Here is a 9312-nt window from a genome sequence, read left to right as displayed (position 1 = left end):
GTTACATACTGTCAACATTGTTACTCTAGCACGGTAACATAGTTTGATGGAAACAGAATTTACCATTTTTAACTTTTTAGCCAAAAAAAAAAAAAAAACACTTGCTAGCATAAATGCCAAGAGAACATGGCACTAATGAAATCATAATTAAAAGACTTTTAAACAACCCACTGTGTGATTTGTGATAAATTCTGCTTTCCATTTGATATTGTGGTAACAGTTTTGACGTTTTAAAAATAACTCTTAGTGTAAGAAATTTTTAGATTTCAAATATTTTCTCAGAGTGAGCACACATACCTTTCAGTGCTTTAGATCCTATCAGTGAGGGAAAGTGCATTTCCTGTATCTTACATAGTTGAGGGAGATAATTTCCAATTTAAGGGCAAAGTATGGCACAGTAACAGAATTGATGCAAGATTTATGGATACACATTTTCATAAGATAAAATATATTTTTAAATAATTTAATGTTGTAGAATTAGGAAAATGTCTATTTAAGGCGTTTATAAATAAAATAAATAAAATATTACCAAAAGAAAATTAAAATAAAATATTTTGATTACTCAATGGTACATGATGGAAAAATATACTGACTAATTCGAACAACAAGAAATCATGATTTTCAGCTATATTTTTACTTTTTACAGAAAATATTATAATGTTATGGCCTGTAACATCTTGTGACCCTTGACAATGAGTAACAAAATATTAAAATAATAAAAAATATAACCATTTAAAAAAAGAAGAAAAAAATAATGACTTTGGACACCAAATTTACCGGCAATTATAGAATCGCCCATACAGTATTTATGGGACATATATATATATATATCAGGTTTTATTAAATGGATCCAGAAAAAGTCTGAAACTGTACGTACCCATTTTAGGCACCAAACAGGAACATTTTATTTTTATTTTTTTGGCATTCATTATTTTAAACCTTACCATATAAAATCTACTACACTAACGAAAGTCGTACTCCAGGAACCTTCTGCTCAGGGTCGTGTTTCCTGAAGGATTTGTTGTCGTTTGCCTGGATTCAGTGCCTCATCCGCTTTGATGCTGCGCCAACAGACGATCACAACAATCTCTGGAATTAATGAGCATTCAAGTGAAATAATGATGGACGAGAGCACAGAACTGTCTCTCACTATCGCTCAAATAGTACAGCGGCTCAAAGGGACTCATTTACACTCTCAGTTGGAGAAACAGGCCAAAGTGAGTCGCTACAACAGAACTGAGACTGCAGAGTGTGCAACACGATATACGGTCACTGCAGTGCTGTACACAACCATCTTGTGTTTTCTCTAGTATGTTATTGCTGAAATGTGTTTGTCTTCGTAGGAATGTTTGCACAATCCGGAGATTAAACTAGAATCACTTAAAGACGACGTGCGGAGTTTGTTAAAGGCGTCAGGTGTGACTTCATTGTATTTAACTGTCACATTACAGTCTTCCATTGAAACATGAATGACTCTCTGTGTATTCTTTTAGGTTGGGAGAGAAAATTACAAAATGCAGTTTACAGGGAATTGCACATGTGAGTAGAGCATCTATGATTTCCATTTGTTTGTTGCTCATCGTTCATTTTACTTGTATTTTTCCATTTTGTATTCGGAAATAAATATAGTTATAAATCCTGTAATTTTTATGTTTAATGGATTATTCCCATGTTACCTCACTGAGACCATCAGTATTAAAAAAAAGAAGATATGAGATTTAGACAAGATGAACACTCGCTTTCTCTGCCACTCATACTTTGAAAGTGTCCAGATTGTTCCTTCCTGTGATTTGTTTATACAGTTTTATGGCAGGAACTTTTTTGGCAAAATGTAAAAATGGCAAGAGACACATTCATTCATTAAGCCTAAAATGATCCAGGCCTAAATACTGTCAGGAGTGCCTGACTTTACAGATGAAAGTGCATGATACACTTTGAGCTGGACATTTTTACAGTAAATTTGGTTACAGATTTGTAAACCATGCACCAAAGCAACCAGCTCAAGGTGAATAACAACATTACAAACAAAGGCAAAAAGTATATATATATATATATATATATATATATATATATATATATATATATTTTTTTTTTTAAATCTTCCCCCAATAAAACAAAGATTCAAGACTGTGTTACAGTCTTTCATGAAGGCACAAACTACAATCCCATTAAACATTGCAAATTATGTTATTTAAAAAAAAATGAGAATATATAAAACTATTGATTTTTCAGTTTTTTATTATAAGTATATAAGATTATAATGGAGACGACTTGGTTGCGTCATTAGAGTATGAGGTCGCTTCTGGGCTTGTTACTCTACCCATGGTCCAGCAGAGAAAGCTACACCAATCAATGTAGTTGTTCACCAGGAATTCCACTATAGAACACATTTTTAAACAAGAAGTTGAAACAATGCAGACTGATGGCTTCAACTGTAGCAAATACCATCGGTGAACAGCCTAGGAGCTCATGGTAGGCCTGTCTTTAAATGTTTATAAGTTATATTTGAAAATCAGTTAGTCTTCCGGAACCAGACTATTGCACTCAACATACCCCTTAGTAAGGGTAGGCAATATATTGAATGTTTCCAGGGCTTGGTGTAATCTGATTAAAATTAATTACAGTAATCTAATAACTTTAAAAAAAAAATTGTTTTTTTAAATACTTGTAATCAGTTTACAGTTACTGACTTTCAATTAAGTTAATTACTTTTAAGTACATTACTTTGGTTATACATATTTTCATAATAATATTATGTAGAATAGATTTAAAACAAAAAATAAATTATGTTAATATGAACTTTGCATTTCTGTAACAGCTGAAGCGACAGGGATAATTAAAAAGGAGGAAATATAAATATTTTGAAATTGTTGAGGAGAATAACAAAAACTATTCTGTGAAAAGTGTTTTAGAAAGTAATTTAAAAGTAAAGTAATTAGTAATGTGATTACCTTTCAATGAAGTAATCCATTAAGTAATCAAATAAGTAAGTAATTAGTAATTTTGAATGAAAACGAGGATGTGAGGAATAGACATACAGGGCACTGTTTTATCCAATTTTCACGAGAGCTCTAATTCTATGCGCAATTTTCGTGCCAGTGCAAGTGGTCATGGGTGGGAGTTTTTGTGCTATTTGTGGGTGTATGCACGCGAACTGTGAGTGTATCATACGATAACGAAGTGGCGCAAAGTGCAATTTGTTATTTTCCTGAGAAATGGGTCATTGTGCTGAGACGTCTGTTTTCATCACAAAGTCTAAACTCGATTGCTGCATTTGCAGTTTGGAGATTCCACCAGCAGGTGGTAATAAAGTCCATATCCAAATACAGCGGAACATCAAATTATGTTTATGGTGATCACTGTTGTAGCCATTTTATGAACTATCTTTAGGTCATGATTTATTTTTTCAATTATTATGTTTATATTTACTTTAAAAACTGGGGGACTGGGTATTAATTATGTAATTTGTATTGATATTTTTCCACCTGTTGTCGTAGGGTGATTAAGTCACCGCAAAAGGGGCCGGTGGAAGAAGTTGGACAGAGTAAAATGTGTTTGACCACTTCTTTATTTTGAATATATTTTCATTTCATTTGAAGTTAGAAATATGTTTGGTTACATTTTTTTTTTTGAGTTTCAATACATGAATTTTTCAAAATCAAAATCGACTGGTAGAAGTGAAGTTCGTTTCCGATACAATCACTGTTAATACTAGCCATGATTTGTGTCAATAGATGAAAATGATTAACGATACTCAACATTCTCTATAATTTAATTGAGCTAAATTTAAATCTTGACGAGAACCACACTATCCATACCTATAAAAGGAGCGTATCACTGTCATAGAAATATACCTGACATTCAACAGAAATGTATTTAATTCAATAATGTAATATTTTTGTTCTTCTAATTAATTGCATACAGTCCACTACCAACTTATGAATTTGCTGTCTTTGTTTATATCACTAGTGCATGATAGGGAATGGACTATACAGTATAATAGGATGCAGACGGTGTCAGAGAAGCACCTCAAAATTAAATTGCACCTGACCAAGCCCATCAGCGCTTTGTGCGCAATTCCGCCAAGCCCACTTCCGCCTAGACTTAGCGCATGCTTCTACGAAAATACCAAAACTTCATGACCATATACGTTGACTTTGCATGTATGACTTATGGCATAGTGTTGCGCTTAGCGCTAGCACTCTTAAAATAGGGCCGACAGTCTGTGCAATGTATTGTTTAATACCTTGGTTTTGATTGTTCAGCTGACAAAACATAAAATTACAGTTGACATAAAAGTCAACCATCTACCCAGATTTAGAACTACTGTACTTATGGCTTCAGAAACATTTCTTAGGTTGAAAATGGACCAACGTACATAATTTCCTTTCTTGTCTTTTTCCAAGGAATTTTAAATAATATATAATTTTGACCATTAGGTTTTCTATAGAGGTTAAACTAGTATAATTCATTATTTGTCCATGCATCTGTCCTGTGTTTGTGTGTTGTGGATGTGTTTGTGTGGTGTAGTCTGCCGCCTCCTGGGCATCCCAGAGCACCTCCAGAACACACCAAAGAGCCGCTGGCATATATGTGCAAAGCCCAGGTAAAACGTTTCTCTTATTCCATTTTTCTGTTGTTTCAGGGCTTGCAAGGCAGCACTGTATTTATATTTCTCAAAAGTTCTGGTTAGGAACTAATCTAAGATTTAAAACTAAGATTAAAAAAACTCTCTCATTGACTTAATTTACACCTGGTCACATAAATGCATCTCTTGTGTCCACTTGTGTTCGGATAAAACTGCCGCACTAATTCTCCCAGATGTGTTCTTGTCATCTTTATCCCCGTGTGAGAGCCCACTGCAGGAAGTGTTAAATGTCAGCGATGTTGTATAAATGATGGCACAACCCACAAGAGCACTCTTGTAACATGATATTTATTTTACAGTGATATTTTATATCGGTCAAAATAGCAGTAAGTGAAGAATATATACAGGTGCAAATCATATAATTCAAAGTAGCAAATAAAGAAAATAAAGTAGGGGGACTGGGTAGCTCAGCAAGTAAAGACGCTGACTACCACACCTGGAGTCTGAAAGTTTGAATCCAGGGCATGCTGAGTGACTCCAGTCAGGCTATTAGTAGATGCGCTATACATTTATTATTTGGAAAGTGACCAATATTTGATATGTAGATTGATTTCTCCTCTCTAAACTGTTTCTCCAGTGCGTTCTCTCATCACCACTGCTGCTACGTGAACATGACGTATCACAACACTACGGAGACAAAGGCGTGTCCTACAGGGGTGCCCAATACGTCGATCGTGATCTAACAGTCGATCGCAAAGGCAATGCTGGTAGATCGCACAAAATTTAAATGTGCTTTCATAAAATGTTTATAAAAATAAAGATAATGTTTTTCCTTTACTTTCCTAAATTTTTACCAGGTGAGATTTTTGTTTATTCAGTTGCCATGACAACTAGGTTTGCACTCTCCAAGGGCTTCTGAGTACAGAGCGCAAAATTGTGAAGCTAGCAGTGTTTGAGACTAGCTACCAGCAGCTAATGCCTGGATTATGCAAAACTGTCTGATTCCATTCAGTGCAAGTCATCAGAATAATGTAAATGCCCTGTCTATTGTAATCTATTGTGCAGTAGGTGTTTTGGGTTTAGTGTTAAAACTGAATGATATAAAAATGTAACATTATTATATATTTTTTAATTAATTAGAAGATGAATTCCATGTAGAGATAAATGCAGTGCTCCCAACAAGCATTTGTTTTTTTTAAACGCAACTGTGTTTTGTTTAGTTGGTAGATCTTATTGAGTTGGTCATTTAAAAGTAGATCATCACGCAAAAAAGTGTGGGGATCCCTGACATAGAATATAGATTAACATGGCAGAGGCAGAGCTGCATCTTCCACAAAATAATTACAAATCCAAAGTTTGGAAACACTTTGTGTTTTATAAGAGAGATGGAGATTTTGGTAAAACTATGCAGTTTGTAAAATATGTCATGCCGCTGTAAAATATACAGGCAGTAGGACAAATTTAACAACACACTTGATTACGCCGACATGAAAGCACATTCGTCTGCTGGCAAGTTACGGAACATTTCTTCATTGTTTATCCCTGAGCATCCTTAAATTGTTTCACTGTTAAATGTGTGAACTGTTAAAAGTGTAACTGGAGACAGAACAGGAAAAGAACATTTGGTTTTATTTAATCTTTTTTTTTTTTTGCACTACAAAGGCCTTTTTGTGAAAGGTCCATGCGTTAGAAGTCAGATGGCACTTCATTTAATTTATGATTTGCTGTCTATCTGAACCAAAGAAATAAAAGCTAACTATCTGTAACCTATCATATTGAATTTCATAGCATCATATTTTTTCCCATTGCATCGTATTGCATTGAATCGCATTGTGTTGAATCGAATTGAAATTGTATCGCACTGCATCGTAATAGGGGTGAATCGTATCGCATCAGTAGCTGCTTCATATGTATCTTTAATGTATCGTATCGTTGGCTATGCATCGAGATGCGTATTGCATCGGCCTCAGTTATGGAGATGCACATCCCTAATATACACATATACAATCTATACTTCACTTGGTGTTTTTGACTTGCTTTCCACCGTTTGATTTTTCGTACTTGTTATCGTGTACTTGTCATGCACCTTGCTCACACTGTTCCATGGGACGTTTACCTAGCCCAGCACAATACATACACTCACATCAGCTCACTCTTTTATTGGCCCATCATGTACTCTGACGTCCACACATACTGCACTACATGTCCCATTTGCCAGAAGACCAGTGCTGTGCGCCAGCAGGGCAGGGCACCCTTACATCAACTGCCCATCATATCTGAACCCTTCTGGCGCATTGCCATGGACATTGTGGTGCCACTAGAGAGGACAATATAATGGACATCAATATATCCTTGTGATCTGCGACTATGCCACTAGATACCCTGAGGCATTCCCTCTATGAACCATCAACACCCAAGACGGACGACCTGGTGGAGCGGTTTAACCAAACCCTCAAGAACATGTTTTGAAAGTTCGTTGTAGACACAGGACGAGACTGGGACATGTGGCTACCATTCATGCTCTTCGCCTCCTGTGAAGTGCCACAAGCATCGAACTGGCACTCTCTTTTCGAGCTCCTGTATGGTTGGCAAGTACAAGGTCATCCAGATCTGCCGAGGAAAGGCTGGGAGGCTCCTGGGTCCAGACCAATAGAAAAGAGCATTGTCATGTACATCCTGGAAATGAGAGACCGACCCTAGCATTACCAGCAAACCTGATACAAGCCCAGCAGACACAGAAAAGGTAGTATGATCAACACGCCAAGCTATGACAGTATCAGCCAGGACACAAGGTGTTGCTTATATTACCCACATCATTAAACAAGCTGTTGGCAAAGTGGCAGGGACCTTACACCATCACCTGTAAGGTGGGTTATATATATACATATCAAATTCACCACCCTAACAAAGGCCATGAAGAACCTGATTGTGTGGACTGAGGTCTGTGATACAGCATTCCAAACATTGAAGGAAAGGATCTGCTCCAGCCCAGTCCTACACAGAGTCCAGATTTCACCCAGCAGTTCTTGGTCCAGATGGACGCTTCTGCTACTGGGATTAGAGCTGTCCTGGCTTAAAGTGATGCTGGGGAGGAGAAGCCAGTCGTCTTCCTCAGCTGGAAGCTGTTGCCCAGAGAAGCACGGTACTCAACGGAGAAGAAGAAATGTCTCGCCATCAAGTGGACCCTGGATAGTATATGGTACTACCTGCTAAGGAGGGAGTTTGACCTGAAGATGGATAACAGGGCAGTGACGTGGAGCAACCCCATAAAAGATCACAGTGCCAGGGTAACAAGGTGGTACCTAGCCCTCCAGCAATTCAAGTTCAAGATCAGGCACCTACCTGGCAGGAGGAACATAATTGCTGAAAGCCTGTCTCGTTACCCGGACAGTGCGTGGTCTGGAGAGGGGGGAGGTGATGAGACGGAGATTGTCGAAGTAGATGGCACACATTTATACACCACAAACATCCTATTCATTCCCCACCGCTAACTGCTATTGGAGATGCGGGTGTACACGCGATCCCTTAGCTCATGGTCATTTCCCTCCAACCCACATATTTTCCCCTCCATCAGTACCATTCCTGGTTACACACAGGTTGTTGGCTGGTGAAGTCAGACTTCTGGATGGTTGGAGTTGCTTCGGCCAAGATGAGCAGTCGCTAGCAGACAGCTTTTATGATGTCAGTCCCGCATCGCACCGACAATAAATCTATCATGAATGAATGAATCAAACTTTCTCAGAATGCAGACTGTTTCTGACACGATTATGTCCATGCATGTGGTTACGGACAAATAATATAGAACAGTAAATCACAATGCTGAAACTTCTCCTCTGCCATGCTTGCACTTGTCTACAGTTTGCCAGGAGACGGATGATGTGAGCTCAGCTGTCTTCACTCTTATTGGTAGGTATTTGTAATTTGCATAAAGGTAACATTTTCTCAACTTTGTCCTATCGCTCTCCATGGCCGCGGCAGCTCGTGTTGCTGGAACTCACTATGCTGTCATTGAAAATGAATGGGATTGTCCCACTGTCTCGTGCAATGTTGCTGGTGGTGTGAACAGGGCTTTAATTGACCGGTTAGGGATGATGCTTCACTGCTTTCTGGGATGCATTCAGGATGGATAGCATTTACACCTTAACATTGATAGAATGATCAGCTTTTTTTTTAATCTGTTAAATCATCTTTAGCCATCTTTACACTGCAAAGATGGCGTTGCATTGTGTATTGACTCTTGTGCATAGTCAACGTGCACTGATTGTCATGACAAGGATAAAACGATAAAGGTGCTGTAAGCAATTTTAGCTGTTCTGGAACTTCAACGAGACTGACGGTGCGTTCAGACCAGAGGCAGCGAGAGCGTCAAAATTCGCTGTGGCTGCCCTGCCAACAAAGCTATGGAAGATTCGTTGACGTTCTGATGTAGTTGAAATTGGCGGCAACGTTTGTTCAAAATGCTTTGTTTTGTGAACTATATTTAAAGGGGCTGCAAAACATCCAGACACGTCGACCGGTATCTTTTTGCTGACATATCACAATTAGCGTATATCCTAATAAAATCTTTTAATATATTATTATATAAAGCATAATATCCACTTCATCAACTCACCTGGCACACCAACAATTTCAGACTCCTTTGTCCACGCATCGTTTAAAAAAAAATATATATCCCTGTAAGCAAACAGGGACAGATCGTATATTACGGGAAACCCCACCATGGC

General features: G+C 37.7%; 1 protein-coding gene across 3 annotated transcripts in view; it reads left to right on the top strand.

Moving 5' to 3' along the window:
* The first annotated feature begins 1038 nt into the window (after positions 1-1038).
* Positions 1039-9312, top strand: part of LOC127658785 (TBC1 domain family member 19-like) — a 39431-nt gene continuing 31157 nt past the window's right edge. For 2 of the 3 annotated variants that reach the window (XM_052148344.1, XM_052148340.1), the window contains exons 1-4: positions 1039-1217; positions 1344-1416; positions 1494-1539; positions 4531-4606. In XM_052148344.1, coding sequence (XP_052004304.1) covers positions 1059-1217; positions 1344-1416; positions 1494-1539; positions 4531-4606 — 354 coding nt within the window. In that variant the 5' untranslated portion in view covers positions 1039-1058. Of the gene's footprint in view, positions 1218-1343; positions 1417-1493; positions 1540-4530; positions 4607-8469; positions 8495-9312 lie in introns of those variants that run through there. The other variant, XM_052148347.1, reaches the window with a different exon arrangement.

This window comes from Xyrauchen texanus, chromosome 2 (genome assembly GCF_025860055.1).
Source record: "Xyrauchen texanus isolate HMW12.3.18 chromosome 2, RBS_HiC_50CHRs, whole genome shotgun sequence".
Taxonomy (NCBI): Eukaryota; Metazoa; Chordata; class Actinopteri; order Cypriniformes; family Catostomidae; genus Xyrauchen; species Xyrauchen texanus.
The sequence above is the reverse complement of the archived record's forward strand: the minus strand, read 5'-3'. Positions and strand labels throughout refer to the sequence as shown.